The sequence below is a fragment of the Cataglyphis hispanica genome, chromosome 3 (assembly GCF_021464435.1).
Source record: "Cataglyphis hispanica isolate Lineage 1 chromosome 3, ULB_Chis1_1.0, whole genome shotgun sequence".
NCBI lineage: Eukaryota > Metazoa > Arthropoda > Insecta > Hymenoptera > Formicidae > Cataglyphis > Cataglyphis hispanica.
In genome coordinates, this window is record NC_065956.1 from 12,196,421 (window position 1) to 12,223,265 (window position 26,845).

Consider the following 26,845-nt stretch of genomic DNA (forward strand, 5'->3'; position numbering starts at 1 on the left):
CGCGCGTACGAGCAAATTGAAATATACAACTTCCGATTTTATAGCTTTGCTGTAACTTTTCTTTAGCCAGAATCTTTAACATATTACGATTTTCATAAAGATCGTAGCCGATACGCGGTATTACTTTAATTAAGACCACCATTGCCATATATACCCTTAACAATATTAATTAAAACGCCGTAAAGAGTTTTTTCGTATATGTATTTAATTACCAACACGTGAAAAAAACGATCCTGATGACGAAAATTATTCCCTAGCAGAGGAAAAAATACATCCCTCTCGGGCCGAAATGAAAACCTGATTGCGTATCGGGCGCGTTATCGTAAAAATACATGAACAATAAATTGAGAACTAGCTCGGCCGCTACTGGAATGTTAATTCGCGTAACCTTCTTTACCTTGTTCGCGTCGCTCGAAGAAGAGTTTTTGTAATAAAGTTTCGCAATAAAGACGAGATAAAAAGAATGTTATATGAAACAACATTCCGCTATATACAGTACAGAATACGTTTATACACCGTTGTAAAAATACGTTCCACGCTTATCTTTTTAATACATCAGATTTTTCGCTTTGCGTAATTGATGAATATAGTATTTACTCATTTAATTTTAATCATGGTATAAATTTTTTCATGATATGCAATAGCCGGTGCAATGCAAAAAACACACGACAATGTATGCGCGGCGATAATGTTCGTGACTCGATTGATAATTAATGCTTTTTCCACATTTCACAGTGTCTTTAAGAGTTATCTCCGCACGCTAATCGCGAAGCAAGCAGGCGTCCAATTTCGTTAGAAGGTGAAATTCCATTCTGAAAGATAGATTGCTGTTTGATCGCCACAGCGAGATCCCATTAACGAGACAAAGCAGATAAAGAGGAAAACGAAAAAAATCGCCATCGACACGCCGACGCCAATTGTGTAATAGCGCGCGTTAATTGCCATGCGTCGTCGAATCGAAGAGAATCCGGAATTTCTCTATTAATTAATAGATATCGTGTATGCGCGTCGATCAAATTACAAATACTAGTATCTAATATTGGTAAATAATATTGTTGCATATTATATATGCACAATTTTCATAGCATAAAAAAGATTGCACAAGATGATTAATCCATATTAATCCAGCTTGCTCTTAATGACCGTATTATTAAATTAATTATCTCTAAGGCATTCTAAGTGCTCAAATTTTGCGATATACTGATAAATGTACATATATATTATAAAAATTAATAAAGATTCATCAAATTTTTCAAGTCAATAAAGTCTTTTAAATAGATAATAATTTTGTAACTATAATTAATATACATTTTTATTAAGGATTACAGTAGATATAAAAGAAAAAAAAAAAAAAAAACAAATCTCGTTGAAAAATCAGGATATTGATAGAAAAAGAAGATATACACTGCCCAAAGCCGGGAAGAAGCCCGAGGTACCGTAAGACATCTCGAAATCATTTCACCGGATCAAAATTTAAGGTACATCCTGACCGCGTCTTGAGCCCTCTCACCCCAGGAAATTATTTCTCGAAGGCACTTACGAAGGCGCTCACGAAGAAGTAATCGGACTCTGAAAATACCAAGCTGCACGCCGATAATGGCCGGTCACGAGCGAGTATGGCCCAAGGGTCTCTTTAGTCAAGAACAAGAACGTACATATGCGCGTAATAAGAGCGATTTCTTTTGTTAATCGTATTTTCTATCGTACGATTGTATATTCTCGCGGTGTGCCTGCTGAAATTAGATCTTGTGATATAATGAGATATGTAAGTCTGGAAATATCTCCTTGGGAGATAAATGAAAATCAATTCTTTTTACATTTGTTTTCCCCTGCTAACAATAAGATACAAAATCTCACGGATCGATTTACGGACGTAACTTATAGGTTTCTAGGGAATAAGTAACATAATGCTATACTCTTTTGGAAAACTACTTGGAAAATAACGCACAATATACCGTGCATTACACAAAAGGCATTAATATAGATTGACGAATATCAATTTTTTTTTTTTTTTTGCTATCTTACCGCGCGACTTGAAGTTACGAAAAGACCAATACAACGGCCAACGGGTGAAGAAACATTACGTCGCGCATATGCATACGCTATTTGCGGTCATATGGGAGAGACGGAGAAGAACATCCCGCGCGGAGAAGCGAGACGGGGCGAATAAACCGATACAGAGATACCGTATCCATGCGAAAGCGGACAGGCCAACAACTCTCGGAGGGGGCCTTCTCTCGTAGGGATGCTGGAGGAAGAGATCGCTGGAATGCACCGAGAACAGGTCGCAAGGCTGCCGACATTCCGAAATTTGCAACGGCGCGAGGACCGGGAAAAAAACAGCTGCGTATTGGCGAACATTGAACGCGCGCGAGCCAACTTTCGCAATCATCTCGTTTTAATCCGTCAATCTTACTTCGAAATTCGCGAAATAATAATCCATCGGGATATAAAATTAGAATTAATATAATAATAATTTTTATTAAATTTCGATTTATATGAAACTGAACTATAATAAAATTTGCAAGTATAGAAATAAAATTTAAAAATTCAAAAATATTTGTGTATACGAACAGAAAAATGACCGAGAAAATAGCACTTTGATACTTCATCTTTCAATTTTATATCGAAATATATTATACATTGATCTGTCAAAATAAAAATGATGTAAATAATATTTCTTGAGTTTTCAATTTAAATGTATTATCAAAATGTAAGATCGACGATACAAAATTTGGCGCAAAACTGGAAAAAGATTCGAATAATAAAAATTGAAACAAGTTGCTTTTTTATTTCAATATTTATATTAAACTTTTAATTTATGCATCTTTTACATGAACGCAAAATTAATTCTCACGAAGAAAGAAAAATATAATATATCTAAGCTTTTATTCACATATACTGCACAGATACATCAAAGAAATTCGTATAAAAGCCAATCCGTTGTATCATTGTAAAATAAAGTGGAGGTGGAGTTAAAAGATAGCATAATCAATTTCGGCAATTAACGAAGTATTAAAACAAACGGTAAAATGACAACCAAATATAAAGAGACGGGTTTCGCGTGCAAAAAAAAAATATGCATTTACAAAGTGTCAACGATTCCGCTATCACACGCTATTTTCTCCTTTCCGTCCTCGGTACCGTATAACATGAATTAATTTTTAACGTTTTTATTACATTTCTGTGCCCCTCTTTCCTCTCTCCTTGATTTTTACGAGGCCATTCACTCATCAGCGAAAAGACTTCGTAAATAAAAATCATACGAGACGAAAAAAGCAGAACTATAAAGATTCCTTTCTCATTCTGATCTATACGCGCACCAGAAGCTGTATTTATATCCTCGATCGTGACGCAGCGATATCTCGCACGCATTTTCAAGTTAAAGAACTTATTAAGCATCGTTATTCTATTTTTATCGGTAGCAAGCACGATTTTACGTTTAATTAATATAATAATACGCGATAAATAATACAAAAGTTCCTTCTCTCCTCTAAATTTCAATTATCTCTTCCAAATTTGTATTGTATTTATTCAACATTAGTTTATGTTCATATAACACGGTTAAAAAGGAAAATTTCTTATTTTTCATATATATATATGCACACACTAAAATCGCATATGCAATATACATGTATGATGTTAAGATAAAAGCCGGTTCCAAAATATTCTTTTACTACCGAGCAATTTCTTTTAACGCGCCAGATTTTATAATACGCTCGCTTGAGACGTGCCCTTAAATTGCCCCATAATTGTTGCTCGTTACGTGCGTGATTATCCAAAACAAAAAGAAAAAAAAACAAAAAAAAAAATAAATAAATGCGCTTACAAAGCAGCGTGAGATCGAAAGCAGCCTAAACATCAAATCGCTGCGAAAAAAAAAAAAAAAAGGAACCGTACCATGTGGCAAGCGACTGCGCAACAACGTGACTCTCAACATAATCGCGTAATATCCATCCTGTATGCAAACTTATGCGGGATCTCACGAACGCCTCGCAATCGTTATATTATTCGTGTGGAAAAAAAATCACGCACTCTACCATATTCTACGTATTTTCTATGTGCCGGAACTGTTTTTGTCTGTTTCACACTTTATACATATGCGCGACACTCGTGTGAATTATGTAATAATTTAAACGTGACTCGCGCGATAGCGGTCGAAGCACTAATGTCGAATAAACTCTTATTCTTATTCTTATTATCGATCCGGAATGTTACGTAGCGATAGCTAGATAAAGTTTATGAACCGCGACCACTATCGTGGTGCAAGCCGGAAGATCGGATGTCACTTTGAGGGAGAAACGCAAGGGATAAACGAAACATTGTACGTAGATCGCCGCGTTGGGTTTGCGGCGGAACTTACATAACATCAATGTTCTGAATAACAGGTTCTCCGTTCCTTCTCTTCGCTCGTTCTCGAACTCAGGAAGGAATTCGAGTATGAACGAGAAGGAACAGAATTGAATCAGATGCTCGAGTATAAGAGAGAGAGAAAAAAAAGAAGATAGAAAGAGATCACATTAGAAAAGAGATAAGAGAGAGCGAGAGGAAGACAAATGAACCATTCATTATTATCTTGAAATAAAAAAATATTTTCTCGCTTTCTTTCATTCTATTTAAAAACCAAAAAGAATATATATATATATATATAAAATAAGACAACATATATGAATAAAATACAAAAAATATAAAATACCAAAACATCAGATATAATAAATTCTTTAATTAATTTATATCGAGTCGATTTTTTTGTAAAGAAAATGTCAATATAGATAATTCTTTATTGGTACTTTCCAATTTTTCGCATCACGTGTGTCTTGTTAATCAAATTTTAAATACTGTTCAATTTCTAGTTCTGTAATAATTCAATTTCTGTTAAACTCCACTTAAAATTAAATAAAAAATGTAATTTTATTATATTCTCCCAAAATTTAGTTCATGGAAAACTCGGTTTTCAATCAATTTTAATTTAATAAAAAAATTATTAATGCCTTACTTCTTTCGTTAAAGAAAATTCCATTCCAAACTTTATCCTTACAAAGACATTCAATAATTTTAAAACACTATATAACATAATAATATATAAATAATATATAAACATATAGTTAAGAAAATAAATCAAGTAAAAAGGAAAAAATCTAAGAGAAAGAGATCTACGCTATGTGATTGTCATAACTGTATAATAGATAAACGAATTTATAACTCGCTTATTAAATTCATCTTTTTCTATCTTTGAAATACAACAGAAATCTTTCGCACCGATCTAAACGCTCAATAACTACAACTGTATACATATTCATACATTTATGCAAATGGAAAAATAGAAAAAGAAAAGAGGAGAGAGAGAGGAAAAAGCAGAAGGCGCGCGCGGTAGCGAAAGAGGAGGAGCCGAAAAGAGGACGAGGAAGAGGGTTACAGAGAAGACGGAGGTGATACGAGTCCATCAAGCAAAACTCACCCTGTTGCATTCCAGAGCCTCCGCGCTGTGCTCCTCCTTCTGCTTGAAGCAGCTGCTGCACTTGCTCTTGTTGAATATGTTCGGCGCGAACTTCCTGCACTCGGCGCCGGTGCCGCGGACGCCGCCCGCCGTGCCACCCGACATCGCGACACGTGCGAATTAGCCGCGATCGTTGCCGAGACACGGCATCGCCTTCTTTCGTCTTCTCCACCCGCGGTCTGTCCTTCCGGCTTCCGTTTCGGAGGAGCACCACTCCTGGTTTCCTCTTTCACAAAATGTTCGCAACTCACGCGAATGTCACTTTCACACAGTCGCACAGTCTTTCGAACGCGAGCTCTCTTTCGTCGATGCAGAGATCTCGTTTAGCGATAACGCACGCACTGCTCTTGACGGAAGCCCCCTTACGGGATCGCGAACGCCGAGGTCGTTGACGTCGATCGCGCGACGGTAATCTTCCGCGAGATTCACCGTCAGCTGTTCGACGATGCGCTAATGTCAATTCTCGATACGTTTTTCGTCGAAATTGTTCGACGAGGGAGAGAGAGAGAGAGAGAGAGAGAGAAAAAAACACTCGTTCGAAAAACACGTCAGAAGAAAAAACCGCTATTTTGACAATCGCGATGTTTGTTCGAATTTTCCTTCGTACGAAAGAAACTTCACTCGCGGAAGCGACGACTCTGCAAACAACGTTCAGTTCATTGATCTGAATTGACGCAGAATTCAGCTTGTGATTTTCGTTGAGATCACGTTACGTGTTTACAATCGGCACTGCCGAACGAGCGTAAAAAACACAGTAGCGTACGCACAATCGTTCATACAACACTCCTCATCGAGTCAGTACAGTCAGTACGATCTGAATACTCGCTTCGTCTCGATGCGTAAACACACTCGCGCATTTCCTTCATACATATGTACATATGTACGAATCCCTCTTCGATCGACGCGGCGCGGAGCCACGACCTCGCCTCACTACTCCGACACTCCTGTGGAAGCACGTGGATTTATGAGAATCCCACTCTCGCGTTGTCAAATGTCACGACAGACCGAACAGCTACCGCTAGCAAATTCCGGAGGTTCGTGAACGTATCGCCTCGATGCAATGCGCGATGTTCACGTCATTGACGAACGTGATCTCGTAATCTCGTAGCGCCACTTCAGGACGTTGGCGAAAATATCCGATATCCGTGATTCTTCGCGGATGCTCTACGCGCGAACACGTATATCAACTCGCTTGAATGTAACACGTATATCGATACGAGGGAATAGAATTCGACTTCGCACTCGTGTCGTTCACTCCCGGCCGAATGTCACCGCGAGAAGAGAATCCACGGGCGCGTAATCCTAATCCCGGAATAGAAAGGCGCGGACGCGCGCCCGCCCGCCCGCGACGATAATGACGCGATGACACGACACGCGCACTTATTTACGACGACGGCACGGCGCGTCGCGCTGCCCGTGACAGTACGCTCGCGCAGACGTCCATCTGCGATCTGGCCCCGTTTGACTCTATCTGCGCGCTTCGCCACCGCCACGACTCTCACCGCCTCACGTCTCACGTCTCACCGTCACAACCCGGCCGACCGCGCAACGCACTATACTTCACGTCACTACGCGCGACCGTGAATATAGTCCCTCGCCTACGCCCGCGCCATCGCCATGCAATCGTCCGAACTTGGATGTTTTCGCGCGCACATTCACTCTGCCGTCGACATTCTTGAAATTTTACAATATTATCAATAATATTTTTTACTAATTATATCACTTGTCGATGATTGTTTTAACCCCGTATCAGAGACTGATATATTAAAAATTAAAGAAAAGAATTTGACTAATTAAAATAAATAAAAAAGGGACCTTAGTTTATTCAATTTTCAATCACATCTTCAATTCATAATTTAATACAGACTTTACTTATCTCCCATGTATCGTTTCTTTCCCTTTTCACACCCTCGAAGATAAACGCGTTCTATTTTCGATCTCGCGAGATGCAGAAAGCGTAAAAGATACAATTAAAGCAGATGGATCAATTATATTATGTTTATTCATTTTACTAACACTTTTTATACGCTTCGTCTCTTTCTTTCTTTTCGACACAGATATTAATTCAATTCTAAATCCAAAAGGACGTAAAGAGTTAAATCGATTTACATGTTTCTTTGCTGATATAACTCGCAAAACGAATCGCAAAGTAAAGCTTTCAAATTTGATATTTGATGTAAATAAAAATGGCGAATATTCAAACATGGCATAGAAATAAAGTAAGATGTATTATATTCGCGTATAATAGGCACGATCTCATTTTTTACGTTATAATTCCAACTATCGAAGAAAATAAAATTCAACCATATACTTTTGGTTAAGATACCGCTCATTCTTTAAAATTGTATATTAATCTTTAGTAGAAGTTATAGTGTATATAAGTTCATCTCTCTATATGCATATAATACGATAATACTTCGATTAACAATAATTTAGTATGAAAATAAACCAAATCAGCTTAAATTAGAAATATGTACATTTTATAAAATATATTAATAAAAAAATTAAAAATTATTATATATACTTCGAATATGTTGCCCGATATATGTATTTCTTGTCGTTTAATATTACTCGTAAAGCCAGAAAGAGAGAGAGAAAGAGAGCTACCAAAATATAATATTTTGCGTGTTTATTTCGTAGATTTTCTATATATTTTATTATCATCTATTTTAGATATATATTATTATCATCTACACATATTTCATTATCCAATTAATAGGATTTTGTACCTCCACGCTTTCCGATACGATTTGAATATAGATATGATGGGAAAACGATCCACTTATCTTCTCGAACTTTATTCAATGCAAATTTGCATCGAAACTTGGAACGCGACTCTAACCGTCGTCATTCGGCCTTCAAGTACCGCCATATCCAAGAGAAAGTTCAAAACGGCGACAACTACTCGAGTCACATGAGTAACGTGCGCGCGGGCGCTCTTCGCTCTATCAGCTGATTTTTGCGTCCGGTTCGACGAGTCATGCTTTTTCTTCCGGTCCTTGTAGACCGCCGTTTCAGTATCTGCGGGATCGACGGCGAAGATGGTAGATGAAGCTGGTGACAGGTTCGTAGGCCGAATTATTCTCCGCACTGTTTGTAAAATCCGATATTTTTTCGGCGAAGAGAACATCGCTGGAACGCGTGGCCGCGACGCGATCTCCATCGCCACCGATATGAAATTAACCTCAAAGCCAGTGCGGTGTGGCGTACGACGGATTTATCTTTCATGACAATAAATCTCTTGCGTGTGTATCCGATCCTGAATACATCAAAGAGCATTAAATCCGCGAGTTTTACGGTTGGGATGATTTCGCGAAATAGAAAAAAATGATATTTTTATTCGCGAATTGGATCCACGCTTCATTAGAGCGGCCCGTATAAACTGCTGTCACTTTCGCCGTCGTTCTTGCTTAATTTGTGTGTGTATATATATATATATATATATATATATATATATATATATATATATATATATATATACACACCATGATTATATATATATATATATATATATACACACTTCTTTTTATTATTATGATATTTAATCGCTATCGATTCACAATGCTGAGACGGAAATACGGAAATGCTGGTCCTAATCTCGCCGGTTTTGTATAAAACATACATATTTACGCGACTAAAACAAACGTAACATTGATTAATTTAATCGATGTCTTACATAACATACAAAAGAATGAAATCCCGGGAAGCATTGCAATTTCTAATATTATTTATTATGCAGAACTCGATAATGCATGCATTGCATCTATTTAATATACATTCGCAGGTGATAATCTAAAAACGAAAATAATTTTATCATTACATAGAAGAAGAATTATCGATACTTTGTTTTAAAAAAAATTTTATAGCTATGGAGATATGCATAATTTTGGCACGCTGACATGAGAATTATATAAATTTTATGTACATAACTACATTGCGAAGTGTAATATAAAATTGTCCGTGCAATATTAAATTATAAAAATAATAATTAGCGTATTTATATTTCCTCTTTTTATAGAGATGAGTCCTCTAATGTTGCCATTATCAGAGAGGTATATGACAGTGAGAATGCTCATGAGACATTTGAATACGAGTTAGAGAGAGCATTAGAATCAGAATGCAGTTTAATTGTTATCGAACCATCGAAATTAGGTGATGAAACCTCTAGATGGATAGCAGTGGGAAATTGTCTTCACAAGACCGCTGCATTGTCAGGTCTTGCTGCAATCGTCACAGGTTTGCTTAATTTATATAAGAATTATTTGAATATAATTATTGAAATAAATTATATATATATTTTACAATGCGGGTGTGCTTTTTTTAGGAGTACTTTGGGGCGATCGACCATACATTTGTGGTCCACTAGGTTTTACGGCAGTTATAACCTGTGGATTATATACAGTCTCTTGGCAATTTGATCCTTGTTGCCAATATCAAGTAGAGACTGATACCAGTAAATTACCACATGTAGAGCTGTTAGCTGTTCTAGGTCCTTCGTCTCCCACATTTCTTGTAAGAAAAGATGATTCGAGGAGACGGATTCTTCATACAACTATTACATTGGCAGCTCTCAGCATTACTGCCTGGAGAGTGTACCAGGCGTTTAAATGAAAGCGTTATTACTGGCATTGATTTTAGGCCAGAACGAAACAATAAGGTGAGCCAAATGTTTAAATTTCACAATAGTAGACCTACAGAACTTTTTAATTAATAAGAATGTAAGAATGTACTCTCTATTGTTATTATTTTGATAATTGATTCATATTTTTTGACACTATTTTACAGGTGAGTGCTGCTTATGTGATCTGACTAAACTACATAAATGCAAATAACAAAAGCCAGATTTTATCCAAGTTTTTACATTGGCATGTCATTTCCTTAAGATTTTACATTGTTATATTCTTTGATCTCCACCTGAGAAAAATTGTGAAAGATAACTGTATTACAAAGTTGCAAAAGCCATATATATATATATATATATATATATATATATATATATATGCAGTATCTAAACCAGAGAAAAAAAAAGATATTGACATAAGTGTTCTTAGAATTATGAAATTTGCAACGGTACATATGGATTTAGCATTATGTATTTTTAGATTGTAAATATAAAATAGGTAGAGAGAGAATAAAAAAACACCCACAGTACATATGATATGTTAAAGGGTATGTTGCCTAGATTTTCTCACCCAACAGAACAATCTATATTGAAATGACATAATATCAGAAGATTAGGTTAATTATAAAAACTTAATGTATTTTTTTAGGCTTTGATTATTTTATTAATCACAAATATGTAGAATAAGATATACATTTTTTTTCATTACAAACGCGCATATAAGAACTTTTTATCGTTTACATTAGTCCTATCAAATGAAAGCTATCACATACATTCCTGTAAATGTTTAAAGATAATAAAAGCCAAAATCCTGTACATTGTACGATATGTGAACTTTTTCACATAACAAAATTTATGGTCACATGAACAACAAACCGTATTCCTCGTATGTACATCGACAGAAGAGCTCAAAATATGAACATGGTGATATGTACATAGTTCTGAATATTGTTCTAACAATAAATGTTAGAAATCAAGTTTATATAATTAATATACTTTAAAATATTATTGTTATATTGTTATATAGAATAAAGCACAAACATCAGAGAAACAAGAATGGTAAGATCAATATTTGAAAATCCATTTGGATTTTGCTCTAAAGAGTTCTATTTTATACACGAAGCGCAGAAAAACTTATATTTCTATTAAAGATTTCTTTTTCCAAATGTACTAGATTAATAAATTATAATATTACAGAAAAGAAAATCCATTGCACATAAAACAAGCTATTATTAGAACAGAACATGCAGTCAAATTTTTTAAATCTGTAAAACTTTTCAAATCAAATTATATCAAAAATTATGCATTTGTATGTATAAGGCAGCTATGTACCATCAACATATATAAAATGTAACATTTTTAATGAAAGTATGTGTAATCATTTGATGTTAAGTTTAACAGCATTATATTTTATTTGACAATATATTTTATTTAACATAAATTTTTATTATATATGCTTTTTTACACGCTTTTTTAAATTTCTGCTTCATTATATAAAGAATACAAAAAATAACAAACGTGTGATCTATATCTAGAGGATTTTGCAAATTAAAATGGATAAATTGCTTCATGACAACAGATTTTAGATTTTATTACAATAAGTACATTCTTTTTGGAAGTAATACATACATTATATATATATATATATATTAAAAAACTATTATATTTTAAGTAAATTTATATTATTTACATAAATAAAGAAAATTTAAATAAGTTATTTTAATATTAAATACATATTATTCTTTTTCAATAATCTACAAAAAAGATTTTAATGATAAAATTTTTGAACATTTTATCTTGTTAATTTCTATTCCTTCTATTTTTTATACGAATATACTAGAAATAGTATACTTATGGTTGCTCAAAATTATATATATTCTTTATTGTACAATATTAAATTCAAATTTTTTAATATTCTTTTTTCTAACATTCTAATTGTTTATTTTATACAAAAAATATATATTATTTATAAATCCATTTCACAATTATAAAAAATAATCAATTATATTCTATTTTTAATTACATAGTATTTAAATTAGTAGTAATTAAAGTTTAATATTATTTATTCTTTGCTGATTTTCTTGCACGTCTTTGCATAATCCAGAAGAAGAGCGAAGGAAATAAAGTTCTAAGTACTATAGCAGCCTTTGGGGAAAATGGTGCGATAGTAACTTCTTTCTCTTGCTTCAATATTGATTTTAAAACACATTCAGCTACATACTCTGGTTGATAACCACTTTCAGTTGTTTTGTCCATTACTACATAATATAATATTATAGAATCATATAGACAATATAAAGTATTAATATCTATCAATTATAATATTTAAAATACTAACATCCATATACTTGTCCATTTCCTGTTAAAGCATTAAGAGAAAGAGATGTTTTAATGTATCCTGGATTAACAACTGTAAACTTAATATTTTTGTCAAACAGTTCTGCTCTAGCGGTATCATACCAAGCTTGTAACGCATGCTTAGATGCAGCATATGCAGATCTGAAAATTTGCAAATATTGTATATTAGTAATATAAATAATCTTAAGATAATTAATATTGATTCTTAATTAAATACTTACCTAAATGGTATAGCAATATTGATTCTTAATTAAATACTTACCTAAATGGTATAGCAATTCTCCCTTGTACACTACTTATACCAACTATATGGCCAGATTGCTGTTCTATCATGAATGGAAGAATAACTGCAAATTAATAATGAGTAATGAGTCTGTTACAAAGTCTGCATCAACATTTTTATACATGATACACTTACTTTTGCTCAATGCAACTTGAGAGAAATAATTTGACAGCATGACTTTTATATCTACATCAACATTTGTATTAATAACTTCGCCTCTATACGAAATGCCAGCATTATTTATTAAAATATCAATTCTGCCATGTACCATTATAGCCTTTGACACTTCATCTTCCAAGTTATTAATTTCAGTTAAATCTAATGGCAAAACAATGGGTGGATGAGTTGGAACTGTCTGAAAAGGACAAATAATAATTGATATTCTACATATATATTTGCCTGCTAAAATAAATGTTATAAAACGTACTTGATGGGTATTTATCAAATCATTTTTTACTCTCTCCAGTTCTTCTTTTCTGCGAGATACTAAGATGATTCTACAACCATAGCGGTAGAATGTATGAGCCAAAGCTTCTCCCAAGCCGGAACTGGCACCAGTTATCATTACCACCTGAATTACATCGAATGATAATATATATATATATATATATATATATATATATATATATATATATATATATATATATATATATATATATATATATATATTATAAAAACAATCAATTATATTTTATTCACATCATAAAATTCTATTTCTTGTTCTCTTAAAAAAAAATGTAAAAAAATATGTTACCTTGCTGCTAAGAGCTGCTCTTTTCCGTTTCTGCTGCACAATATCAAAAAGGTGATATATCAGCCAAGGGATGGTTACTGGAATACCAAATAATTTAAACAACCACCATATAATGCTCCAACCCGCTAAAGTTTCTTCCTGTCGTTTCATGTTCATTGTGTACCACAAATTTTAAAATAATGACAGAATAAATACTACATGTGCACATTTAGTTAAATCTCCAATCGTTACAAAATTAATATTTAAAAGATTTATTATTATATATATTTCAATCGTTTGTCATTCATAAAAAAAATCGACTTGTCATTCATAAAAAAAGAGATATATGACCTTTGAACATGTCAACATGTCAGAGACAAATAGTATGAAGTTTGTCGCGTTTTTTTTATAGGGATATTTGTTTCAGTTGCCTTTCTGACATTCATTATCATACAACTTCAGATAATATCCTATGTGGGTCACTGCTTTACAGATAACCTCGCAGTATTATAGCGTCTTACAGTGTTTTTGAGACATCTAGAAATTGAATTTGGATAATTCTTTCGATTCTGCGTTATCATGCAGGTCTTTAAATCACAATAAAAAAATAAAATGTATATAAAAGTATATTTCTCTGTGTGTGCAAGACATAGTCAGTACCACCTATGCTCGCAGAACGAAGAAGAGAATATATTTTATTCATTGGCTATAAATCGCGCATGAAAATCGTCTTGGCATGATAATATACAGTAATATACGTAATAACACCCGCGAATGCATGACAGCCAGTCTTGTTAGCAACAATAGAACCCAACTTAACCTACAAGACTTGGCTTGAGGTGAAACTAGGTTTTGTTCGAGCATTGTCTCGTGCATGTTATATACGTCTCACGTTGACGTAACGTTGACGGAACGTCAGTAAGTGACGAATGAAATGGAAACTCACGAGAGCGAACAGTACGTGACGTTTCCTCTTGACAGTGTACATGATGCCATACAAGAGAATATGATATCTCATGAGGAGATATGTGAACCTGTCGAATGCGTTGACGAATGTGTCCTCCAAGAGGACCTTACGGAAGTCTCAGTCAGTAACGCTAACAATACTGATATTGCTGAGTCGCATGAAGCTGTTGAAATTCTTACGGAACAGTCAGATGAAGAAGATGACAATCAGGTGGTATACCCAATGTACATCAAGCAAGAGGAGCAGCAGCAGTACACATCAGGTGACGATGAATCCATGGCTGTGGAAGCTTTGCGTCAATTGGGTGGTATGTATCCATGCTTCGAAAACAAGAAAATCAGCTGTCCAATTTGTAAGTGTCTCTTTACTCAAGAAGAGATGGTTGAACATCAATCTGTATGTACAGTGTCTAAACTATCCTGCATCACTTGCGGTGAGAGATTTGAAAGAAAGATTGATTTGAATAATCATATGGTATGTCATCAGGTGGATCGTCCTCATGCGTGCAGAACATGTGGCAATTTGTTTCGTTCTAAAAGCAGTCTGCAAGCACATATGCTGCAGGTACATCAGGTCGAACGTCCACACAAATGCACTATCTGTGGCTTGGACTTTCAGAGGCCCTCCAGCTTATCTAACCACATGAAGATACATACGTATGTTGCAGGACGAGCGATCATGCAATCACAGGGAAATAATATATCTCAATCAGTGGAAACATTTAGGAAGTGGCCAGAGAATGCGTCTGATTCACAAAATACATCTCAAATGCCATCTTCATCTGTTCAATCTATACAAAATTATGATGTATGTCAAGTTCAATGGCCAGTTTCATCATACAATTTTCATAACGAACAATCGACAGTTACCACAATATCGAATCATCAGGAGAAGATGGATACGCTACAAGAATTCACGGTAATGCCTAATGGTGAAGTGACACAATTCAGCGAGTATACTGAGCAAAACAATATCAGTAATCCAGTCAATAATAGTCAACACTACGATATATCGATAAATTCGTTTAATACTCCCGACGGAATAGTCAAAGTCGAGACGCTTTCGTATAATAATGCGAACAAAAAAAGTTATGGAAAAATTGAAACAAACAGCAGTAAGCACTACGCGTGCAAGCATTGCGGAGTCAATTTTTCACGCGCGACCGCATTGGCATCTCATGAGAAGATTCACACTTCTAAAAACTGGAACATGCCAATCGAGTGCGAATACTGCGACAAACAGTTTCAAAACGGAAATCATTTAGCGAATCATCAGATCACTTGTGCCAAGAAGATAATGCAAAACAATATAGAGCAAGGCGTGCCTAACAGTAAGTGGGGCAAACATGCTTGTTCCGAGTGCGGAAAAAAATTCACGACTAAGCAGAAAATGTTTCGTCATCAGTGGATCCATCGGAAAAAGACACACTCATGCGAAGTATGCGGTTTGCAGTTTGAGAAGCAAAACGAGCTGGACGAGCATAGATTGTCTGCGCATCCCGGAGATTCGCCATTCACTTGCACTGAATGTGGAAAGAGCTTCGTGTCGCGACAAGGTCTCTGGGAGCACGGTAGAACGCATGCCGGAAGTCCGGCGCATTTTCAATGCGACACTTGCTCGAAAACCTTTTCGTCTCGCCAAGGATATTTAATACACAATCGTACGCATACTGGGGAACGACCGTATGGCTGCAAGTTTTGTTGGAAAGCGTTTCGAGATGGTGGGACCTTGAGGAAGCACGAACGGATTCACACCGGAGAAAGACCGCATGTGTGTCCGTTATGCTCGAGGGCTTTTAATCAGAAAGTAGTCTTGCGTGAACACGTTCGATGGGTCCACGCCGCGGGAAAGAACGAGACAGAAGCGAGCAGTCCTCCGTATCCATGTCCCCTGTGCGGTGCTCTAAATCAAGACCGCGATGAACTCTGCGCGCACATCGTTAAGCATTCGGATCAGATGATAGCCGAGGCAAAGGCGAAGACTAACAACGAGACCTCTCCAAAGTCGAAATCAACGAAGAAGAAATCATCGAAATCAACATCATTGTGTAACGCGCGGGCAAAGCAAAATGCTGCCTTGGAGCATTTCATCTCCAAGACAGAGCAAAATGAAGCCTTATTATCCATTACTGATACATCTGATAAATCAGACGATTTGCACGTTATGAACGAGAAGCAGAATAATACCTTTGTTGTGGTTACCACGGAAAAACGTAACGACGGTTTTATAGCGATATCCGAGCTTAAGCACAGCAACATACGGTTCATTGTGGAAGGCAAGGAAGATGAGAACATTCACGTACTTCAAGTGGATCAGAATCACCGAAATACTCTTGATATGATAGCTATAGATAAGCAAAACGAGGCACACATTGTATCGACAGAATCCGTAGACAATGCGCTCGATGAAACGCTCAGACAAAACGATATATCCACAATGCACTTAATTCAATCTCCTAAACAGAATAATACTCTAAATATAATATCGAAACAGAACGAATCGCTACCTGTTCTAGCGATACCGAATCCCCAGAGCCACGAAAATTATTCCAGCCAAATCATACAAGTGAGCGGTAGCGATATATCTATGGATGTAATGACTGAGCAAACCTTAAAAGAGGAAAGAGATCAAGATGAACAAGATACTTTAGTAGGAACATCTCAGGAAGGGACTGCTCATGTTATCCAAGTTGTACAGTATCAACAACATGAGAGTGATGATGGAGAGGATTTTACTTGTGAGATCTGCGAGGAAACTTTTGCTGACAAAAATATGCTGAAAGAACATATTAAGGTTCACATATAATTACACTTTGCTGTTCATTGCATTGCTTGTGATATTCCACACGCTATTAATATGACTCTATAGAAAGTAACAAATGTACATATGACAAATCCTATCGCACAAAATTTATTTATAATGCTTTGTTTATATGTAATATATTTTAAATAAGTTTAGTTTCTATGAAAAGAGATATAATGTTATGTACATTTGTTACAAAGTTGATGTGTATAAAGTTAGTTTACAAAAAATACACATTTTAATTAATTATATAAGATACACATATCTAATCTCATTAGAAAATGCTATAATTAAACATCATATACGTATTTTTTAATTTAAATATAAAGATCTAATTTTTATTTTAAATTTAATTGTATGTTTTATTCCTTTTTTTAATAAAAAACTACGAGATGTTTAATAGTTTATTACAGTATAGTAAAATATCTATAAAACTAAAAAATTGTCAAATTGTCATCAAATATAACATTTCATCATAATTTGACATGGAAATGCAATTTTTTTATTTCTATCAAACAAGAAATTACTATAAGAATATTTTTTTTAGATATAATAGTCTCAGATAAATACATGTTACAAACACAAAAGAACATTCTGTTGGCATTTCTTTCTTTTTTGTGGCAAAAAATTGCAGCTACATCAAATCGATATATCTCAATTTTATATCTTACATCTTTGTTTTTAATTTAAACATACTTCTGGTAAAAGAAAGGTATTTTCTGTAAAGAACAGATATATGAATCTTTACTTTTAGTTAAATGTCATTTTTTCTTCCAATTACTGTTATAAAAAAGACACTATTGTATTACAATATTTATTATTTATCAATCATTACATTGTCTTTTATCTTTAGATTAATTTCCACATATTTATAGGACAATGAAATTTTAATGAATAATTAATAATTAATAATAAATTAGCACAAAATATATATGTTCTTCCTTTTTCCAGGATATTAATAAACAAGTTGCTTTCATGCATTTAGATGATGTACATGTGATAAGATATAATTCTAAAGAATGAATTGTTTGTGTAAAATCAAGTAGATACATTCTATTATTGATATTCTTGAAAGAAAAAGCTACATCCTGACAAAAGAAACAAGATCTGCAATTCAGTTTGTGTTACAATTTTATATACATATATATTTCTGTTTGTGCAACTTATGTTACCAACAAAAAGTCATATCCAAGTAGAATGAAATAATACTGAAACTGTAAAATATGAGGTGTGCAATAAGAAAATAAAGTGTACTTTATTTTGTAAACCATCCATTATTTATTATGTGCGTATTTATTCATATATGTTTATTTATATGCCACCGTTGTATATCATATATTGTATTTATATGTAAAATTGTATTAAAATTAATAATTTAGAAATAACAAAAAAAAATATAAAATAAGACTATAAAAATATAATAAAATTTATAAAAAACATATAAAAGTAAAAAAAAAATTACACTTAAAAAATAAGCATTTTTGTATAAAATAATTTCAAATATGTGTATGTATATGTGATAAAATGTATAAGTAATTTGTTGAACTACATTTTGGCTACGTTCCATTTGGCGATTGCAACGTTCCTGAAAGTATATCCTTGTTATTCACTGAAAGTTAAACAAAGACAGATGATACTCGCGAGTATTGCGATCGCCAAGTGAAACGTAGTCAAAGATTTTATAGCAAAAGAAGAAATCGACGTGTTTAGCGCCATGTTGCTGCCTTTTTTCGTACGATTTTTGAACGATTGATCGATTTTTCTATGCATATATCACTTTGTTTGACGCAATTATTTAAATTCATTTAAAACAAATATTTAATAAGAGAAAAATAGAAAGGAGAGAAACAAAGATTATGACTGGAACAAACAGATCTTTCGAGCATTTTTGAAAGAAATATGGTATATACGTTGTAAGAAAAAAAGAATCACGCGCAATCACGTGTTCTCGCCGGTAATAAACAACGGTGTATAGTTTGTCGTGAACAGTTGTTCACTTTGATCACGTTGTTTAAATTTGAAATTTCTGAGTGAGTGTTTACTTATCGTCCCGAATCTTGCTACAGTAATACTGGAGGATATTGCAAGGAAAGAGCCGAATCTTATCGCCGTTTCAGATTATTGTCAGGTTCCTCACCAAGTAAGGTAAGATAAATGAGCGCCACTGTTTATTTATAAAATGCCACAAGAACAAAAACGCATTTGTCTTTCCTTATTATTAATTGTTTCATAATAACATTCACATATTATTCAACGAGATGAACTTTCTTTTCATTATTGAAAGAACTACCACGCCGTAAGACCTTAACCTCTTTTTGAAACTGTGTATTGACGCTGACGCGGTCTCGATAACAGGCGTGTTTACGATAAGATATATTTATTATCGCGCAATTTAACACGAAGCTCATCCTTTATCACAGGTAACATTTGTTAAAACCAGTGATAGATTGTTTTCTGCGCGAATTACACGCTGCAAGGTTGATTTCCAAGAGAAATCTAACCTGTGATCGCACGTGATCTCTTTGAGGTTATATTTTTTTACGTGAATATTTCACGAATTGGATAGACTATTTCTATTTGACGCATTCCAGACTGGATTAAATATCTTAAAATTGTCGTGAGTGACAATTGTAATAAGCATTGTAGAAAGGAACATTGTAAGCAGTATGCCTACGTGGAACCAGATTCAGGCTCAGCTGCGAAATCCCAACAATCCGGTTGTTTTCTTCGACGTATCAGTAGGCACCACAGAGATTGGTCGTATGATCTTCGAGCTGTTCGAGGATGTGTGCCCGAAGACATCAGAGAATTTCCGGCAATTCTGCACTGGTGAATACAGGAAAGATGGTGTTCCGCTGGGTTTTAAAGGTGCCATCTTCCACAGAGTGATCAAAGATTTTATGATACAAGGCGGCGATTTCGTCAACGGTGATGGTACTGGAGTGTTGAGTATCTACAGCGGTGGAACATTCCCAGACGAGAACTTCACTCTGAAGCATGACTCACCTGGTCTATTGTCTATGGCCAATAGCGGCAAGGATACCAATGGCTGCCAGTTTTTTATTACATGTGCCAAGTGCAACTTTTTGGATGGCAAGCACGTTGTCTTTGGCAGAGTGATTGATGGTTTGCTCGTCATGAGAAAAGTGGAAAATGTTCCTACTGGACCAAATAATAAGCCAAAAATTCCAGTTACGATATCTCAGTGTGGACAAATGTAGTAGTAACATATTACTTATTTATATTTGTATAAACTTTCTCTTACATTATTGATATAATTGTATGGGCTTGTCCTTTAAAAAAAAGAGAAACATAAAAATAAAATTTTTATTTTATATAAAATTATTGTTATGTATTGGTATGTATGGTTATTGGAATTATATACAAAGATGTAATTTCTTTATTTGTTTGATGCAATAATTTTACATATATTATTTTTGTAATTCATATTAGTATTTTAATCTTCTGATATAATTAATTTATATATATTTGATATATATATAAGCATTAAAAAATCTTATAAAATCATATACATATATAATAATTTATAAAAATCATTTATATAATAATTTATCTATAAAATGTGCTAATTAGAATTTTATTTTTTATTTTTTTTTTATTTCTACATATTTTTAAAATATGTGTGTATAATATCTATAATTTATATAAAAACTTGTTAGAGATTTTCTTTCAATTATTTTAATAGATATTAATATATTTGCATTTTCTTGCTATTATATTACTTTCATAAAAAATAAAATATCAAAAGAAGAGAAATTAAATATACAATGAAATTAAATAAAAAAAAACATTAAACAACATTTTATTTGTAGCACATTTAGTAAATTACTATTTTATTATATGTCCAAAAGATATACATTTGTGAGTATACTATAATCTTTAGTAGAGCTTAATATAAATATATATTAAATAAATATATATATTTACATATTAACTATTACCAAAAGTTTTCAAAAGTTATCAAAACTAAATATTTATATAAAATTTATATATGTATACATATATATATATACATATACATATATTTGTTAGCTAAAATTTTAAATGGGTGAGTAAAAGAAAACTCACTCAATTATCTTACGAATTTTAATTTTATTATTAACATCTGTACATGAAATAAATATTCTATAATCATTCTACTTATCACGTATGTTTGTAACTAATGTAATCTTAAGAATTTTTCAATTTTGTCTTTATAGATCGAGACTGATTTTTACCAATTAAAGTAAAGAATTGTTCATACATATTGGAGTTGTTCATACACATAGATTTCTAATTGTATTAGCATCGATTTGATGAAACTCAAATTGTAAATTTATTAATCTATATTTGTTGTAAATTTTAATTTGTAGATATTGTTTATTTCTCTAAACTTTATTTCATAACTTTCTTGCTTATTTATTATATATCATATTATGTACAATTATTTTAAATTAAAATCTATTTCCACATTAGTCGATGTCGGTCGTGTAACTATTCAATCAATTATGTATGAATATGTTGATTACATCCACGATGTCTGAAAAATTCTAATATAATTTTATTATTACACTACACAGTGTCTCAAAGCTATAATATATATTTTTTCAAATGTTTTATAATTTTAAGATTTTTAAAAAATAAAATATCGCAATGTTTGTCATGATATTAATAATATCTGATATTAATAATTAATAATATCTTTTTATTAATTATTTAGTTCTCTTTTAATTGAGATAAAAATTAAAAATTTACTAAAAATGTACTAAAAATGTACTAAAAATTAAGTACTTTTTAAATGTAAAGTATTAGGTTCAGCATTGTAACGCATTTCCTTTTATAATTACAATAGTATCAATGACGGAAAATGCAATTTCATAAACTCAGTATATATCGAAACTAATATAGTTCACAATTAATTCATGCGTAAATTTATTGAAATCGATACACTTTTATTACTTACGAGCATTTTATATAAAATTATTGGAATCTGTACATACATCGGCAGTCATTATCACATATTACATATATACAATAATTCATCTCACTATTTCTCTCACTATTGTTTCTATATAGACATATATGTATATATGTCTATCAAAATAAATCACCGGTATACTTTAACTACATGCATAGCCGTCTCTAAATTGTCCACAATTCAGAACAAAATTTGTACGTACCACAGAATTCTATCTATAATTATTATTTTTATATAATTATAATTATATTTTCAATATAATATTCTGTTTATCTTATAATTTTAGTGTATATATATAATGAAATCTTTATGTTTATAAAAACTTTTAATAAAACAGAAGAGAAATTTTAGATATTAATTGAATATTTTTGAAATTATATAATTTTATATTTATATGTATATGCATTTATAATTAATTTTTTAAATCGAATTTTGTCATACATTACGATTTGTCTAAAATATGCTCAAGACTCTCACACTTTATCGCAAAACTTGACTGAACTTATTGATACATTTTATCGTCACGAAGTATCATTCGTGCTTGAAAGAGTGCAAACGATCGATCCATCGATCCACAATCTTCTCGCATGGCATTTGAATGAATTTTTGATCAAAGTCAGATGACTTGCCTAAACATTTACGTGGTGATGCCATTGTTGATCATCAGTTCTTATCAACAAATACGACTTCGGGAATCAGTAAGTTGATGACGGCGGGCCGTCACAGTTCCGCATCACACGGCTGTATAACGAGGGCCCTTTTTATTATTATCATCTACGTCGTCCCGAGTCGGCGCCGGGGACCGTCATCGACATCGTCACGATCTGAAATGCGATTGATTATTATTGTCAATAAATATTTTCTATCATATTAAAAAAGACAAAAAATAACATTATCATTATGACTTACACTAAAAATAAAATGAACAAAAACAGAAAGAGAAAGACAGAAAAAAAATCTTTGATGCTATTAATGGATGCTAAAGACTCGCCAAGATAGTATTACCTGCTGTTGCAGAAACGATCATCGTCGATGGTATCGACTTGCGAGTTGTCATCGACGACCATGATGGGTGTCGCGCCATCGTGTAGGCTAGACTTGGAGATGGATTTCTTGTAGACGTCTCTGGTAACGCTTCTGGTAAAACTGAACTTTCGAACGAGTTTCTTGTCGAGGGCAGCCGGACTCTTTGGACCCTTCGCTCTGTACTCATCTTCCGTGCCTTCGTAGTGTGCCAGCATTACTTCCGTGGCATGCTCTTCGATCACGCTGAGCGCGTAATCAATATCTTCTTCAGTCGCATCCTCTTTCGTCACACAGAAGCGCAAGATATATTTGCCCATTACACGAGCTGGTATCATGTGCAGCCGACCGGACGCATTAATGTTGGCTAACAATTCTTGATTCATTTCTTCGCTCTCTTTCAATCTGAAACACACCAGCCCGACTCGCACGTCATTCAAGATTTCAAAACGCCTGTCTTTCTTCAAATGCGCTTCAAATCTCTTCGCCAGTCTTATGTGATTCCTGATGTACTTTTGTAAACCGCTGATGCCGTACGACCTCATGACGAACCAGAGCTTCAACGCCCGGAATCGTCTGCTGAGCGGAATGCCCCAATGACGATAGTCGATTGATTCTCCTGAGCGAGCATGTTGAAGATAAAGCGGATCGACGACTAATGCAGACGTGAGCTTCATTCGATTACGCACCCATAGACAAGAACAATCAAAATTCACTAGCAACCACTTGTTTGGATTCGTATTAAAGGAATCAGCATGCTCGATGCCGGCCATGAATGGTCTCATTTCCGGACAAATGAAGGCGTTACCAGCGTAAGCGCCATCCACGTGCAGCCAGATGTTGGGATACAGCTTGCATACAGGCCCGATCTCTACGAGATTGTCAAAGGCGCAGGATCCGGTAGTACCCAGAGTAGTGGATACGTAAAACGGCACTAAGCCATTCGCCACGTCTTCCCTGATGGCTGATTCGAGCCGTCTACCGCGCAAGGCGGCTTTGTCGTCCGGCTCGAGTATCCGCAGCTTCACCAGGCTGATCATCGCTGCTTTCTCGACGCACGAATGCGACTCCGTAGAACAGTAGGCCACCAATTTTGGCAGGAACGCCGAATCCTCCGTATTGGGTTCCTGCTCTTTCAGCATCTTAATTGCCTGCGTGCGCGCCGCCAGCATCGTCACCAGAATACATTCAGAGGCCGAGCCCTGAATCACGCCACCACCGCTTTTCTGCTCCGACAGGAATTCGGCTGGCAGGTCGATTGCTTTAGCATACCAATCTAGCACGATAGTTTCAAGTTCAGTACAAGCTGGACTAGCCGCCCATGAAAAACCGATGCAGCCGATCGCGTCTGACAGCAGATCACCGAGGATCGAGGGGAACGAGTTGCCAGACGGGAAGTAGGCGTGAAATCGCGGATGCTGCCAGTGGGTGATCTGTAAAATGCATTGTTTTCACGTACCAGCATAAGTCGAGTAACCTACTTTTATGTTTTGAAATTGATTTATCTGTAAAAAGAATGGGAGGAATGGCGGAAATGTCGGTTGACAGCAGCAACTTCCTTGTCACCGCGATAAAATGTTGCATTGGATTAAGAATGGACTTTGCGAACGTTCATGGAAAAAGTCGCGATGCATCATTTCTCGAAGCCGTTGTCTTCTTCAAAAATAAAGATCGGATCGTTGTGACGTTGCTATTGTCCTTCAGTTTTTCAATCGGCTGATTGTATACACGCGATTGCCGCTGAAATTACTTTTACTTTTAAAAATCTTTTCTGTCTCATTTGGCAATTTCAGTTTATAAAATTGCCTTATATTTTATCTTTCCCTGAGGATCATGTTAATTCTGATATCGAGAATATATGATTTTTAGTAAAAAATTTTTATATAAATTTTCATCTCTTAAATATTTTAAATTTTAAATGAAAATATCATATATATGTCGCAAATCTGCTTTTTGATATAATATTCTGATATGATATCACATTAATTTATATGTAAAAATTATTTTATTTTTATTTTTTAAAACTACTTGTACTCCTACTTAGTTTACATAATCCGTGTTACATTATATATGCTTTTATATAATAACTCGGCACTCGACCTTAACTTTTACTCAAGTTCTTCAAAGGGCACACCTATGAAACAAACTTTCCGTGTCGCAAAATGCGTCGCGATTTATCTATCATGTCATTAATTTTCTAAACCGCCAAGAGTGAAAACAACAGGACGTTAGATTCTTATCTATCTCCTTTTTCTTCTCTCTTTCACGTGCACGAATATTATTTATATCGGCAGAGAGGAAAGGGAAGGGTTGAAATCAATGGCGAGAGAGAGAGAGAGAGAGAGAGAGAGAAAAAAAGAGGATCGATAATCGTCAACTACAATCGCCAGGTAACTCACTCCGGGCATTATTTTGCCGTCGACGTCTCTCATGATGGCGTCCCATGATTCCGGTTTAAGAGGCGCTTCTTTTGGGATCAAATGTCTCAAATAGCCAGGATCGACGTTCGCCGTCACCCTCCTGCCCTCCAGCGTGCGAATGTACTCGCAGATGTATTCGATCATCTCCTTACCGCGCACACGGAATTCATCGATGTTCATGATGTCAAAATAAAACCCCCACCGGCTGAAAAGTAATGATTTTTGTGAAGAAATGCGTGTCTCAAAGCACGATTGCTCGATTGCTACGTCGTGACTTTTTTTTTAATGTTTTCATCAATGCGCCTATTATCCTCTTATATTTGTTTCAGAAAAAGATCAATTCTTCCGTGCTTTTGCGAGGATTCTTCGCGGCGTATTAATTCTTTCGAGCAAAAGGAAATATGCTATCGGCGAATACATCTAATAATAATCCGTGAAAGTATTATGAAAGTAACGTCGCGGAATGCTCGCGCATTGAATTAATTACACACGAGGTACCACATCATAAATATTACAGAAACAAAAACAAAGGCCATATAAATTCTGCTAATTTTATGTATTTATTATTCCAGAAATTTCTGTGATCCTAAAACGTAAAGTGTAAGCGTACATTTATTCTGTCGTAGACAGTTTTTATTATCATCATTAATTCACATTTTTAATAAATAAATGTTTCTTTGATTTTTTTATATAACAAATATGGATTTCAAGATGCAATTTTTAAAGAACCGAGACAAAGAGCGAGTGGAGCGAACGAAATCGTTGAAGAATATAACTCCATATTTCCTTTTTGCTACCGTCTGAAAAATCGCTATACTTTGGCGGGAAAAGTCGATTCTTTATACTAAATCTTTTTACGTTAGCAAATACAGATTTTTAAAGCCCGACTTTTTTATAGTCGCAAAAGTTATGTCGCTTCTTTTTGAAAAAAATCAGGACATCGGTTGGCGAAAACGACGACGTTGAAGGGTCTCGACGAACAAGTCGTTGATTTCACTCACGTTTTGTTTCCGCTACCGCTCGAGAAATCGCTCCACTTTGGCGGAAAATCGACCCTCTCAGTCGCGCGAACTTTTCGTTCCCGTAACTCGAGTGCCGCGCGGTTTTTTCTCGCACGTGTCGAACATTTGCCGCGAAGCACGTCAGACGAGAGACTAGTAGCG

The 26,845-nt window shown here is 34.4% G+C and overlaps 6 protein-coding genes across 7 annotated transcripts in view; 3 read left to right on the forward strand and 3 right to left on the reverse strand.

The window, feature by feature from the left end:
• Positions 1-6,969, reverse strand: part of LOC126859214 (protein outspread) — a 189,006-nt gene extending 182,037 nt beyond the window's left edge. The window contains 1 exon segment of the mRNA XM_050610241.1: positions 5,459-6,969. Within this exon segment, the coding sequence (XP_050466198.1) occupies positions 5,459-5,602 (144 nt within the window). The 5' untranslated portion in view covers positions 5,603-6,969.
• A 1,441-nt stretch (positions 6,970-8,410) lies between these two features.
• Positions 8,411-10,655, forward strand: LOC126859303 (transmembrane protein 11 homolog, mitochondrial). Its single transcript, XM_050610438.1, has 4 exons — positions 8,411-8,561; positions 9,516-9,733; positions 9,822-10,154; positions 10,283-10,655. Exons 1-3 carry the CDS (start codon positions 8,539-8,541, stop codon positions 10,106-10,108), a joined length of 528 nt encoding a protein of 175 aa, XP_050466395.1. The 5' UTR covers positions 8,411-8,538; the 3' UTR covers positions 10,109-10,154; positions 10,283-10,655.
• A 101-nt stretch (positions 10,656-10,756) lies between these two features.
• LOC126859276 (dehydrogenase/reductase SDR family protein 7-like) lies at positions 10,757-13,806 on the reverse strand. Its single transcript, XM_050610395.1, has 6 exons — positions 13,514-13,806; positions 13,187-13,330; positions 12,895-13,114; positions 12,739-12,823; positions 12,457-12,617; positions 10,757-12,376 (listed from the first exon to the last, which is right to left on the reverse strand). The coding sequence occupies exons 1-6, from the start codon at positions 13,667-13,669 to the stop codon at positions 12,177-12,179; spliced, it is 966 nt and encodes a 321-aa protein (XP_050466352.1). The 5' UTR covers positions 13,670-13,806; the 3' UTR covers positions 10,757-12,176.
• Positions 13,807-13,978: 172 nt separating this feature from the next.
• LOC126859230 (zinc finger protein 420-like) lies at positions 13,979-18,675 on the forward strand. The gene has a single exon (XM_050610287.1). It carries the CDS (start codon positions 14,427-14,429, stop codon positions 17,262-17,264), a length of 2,838 nt encoding a protein of 945 aa, XP_050466244.1. The 5' UTR covers positions 13,979-14,426; the 3' UTR covers positions 17,265-18,675.
• A 50-nt stretch (positions 18,676-18,725) lies between these two features.
• LOC126859302 (peptidyl-prolyl cis-trans isomerase H) lies at positions 18,726-20,679 on the forward strand. Of its 2 annotated transcripts, none has more exons than XM_050610435.1 (2): positions 18,726-19,406; positions 19,682-20,677. In XM_050610435.1, exon 2 carries the CDS (start codon positions 19,928-19,930, stop codon positions 20,480-20,482), a length of 555 nt encoding a protein of 184 aa, XP_050466392.1. In that variant the 5' UTR covers positions 18,726-19,406; positions 19,682-19,927; the 3' UTR covers positions 20,483-20,677. The 2 variants fall into 2 exon arrangements, with proteins under 2 accessions (XP_050466392.1, XP_050466393.1); XM_050610436.1 differs by lacking the exon at positions 18,726-19,406 and adding an exon at positions 19,422-19,681 and having other exon boundaries at positions 19,853-20,679.
• A 695-nt stretch (positions 20,680-21,374) lies between these two features.
• LOC126859242 (tyrosine decarboxylase-like) lies at positions 21,375-26,845 on the reverse strand. The gene is made up of 4 exons (XM_050610320.1): positions 26,684-26,845; positions 25,662-25,887; positions 23,245-24,695; positions 21,375-23,063 (listed from the first exon to the last, which is right to left on the reverse strand). Exons 2-4 carry the CDS (start codon positions 25,860-25,862, stop codon positions 23,057-23,059), a joined length of 1,659 nt encoding a protein of 552 aa, XP_050466277.1. The 5' UTR covers positions 25,863-25,887; positions 26,684-26,845; the 3' UTR covers positions 21,375-23,056.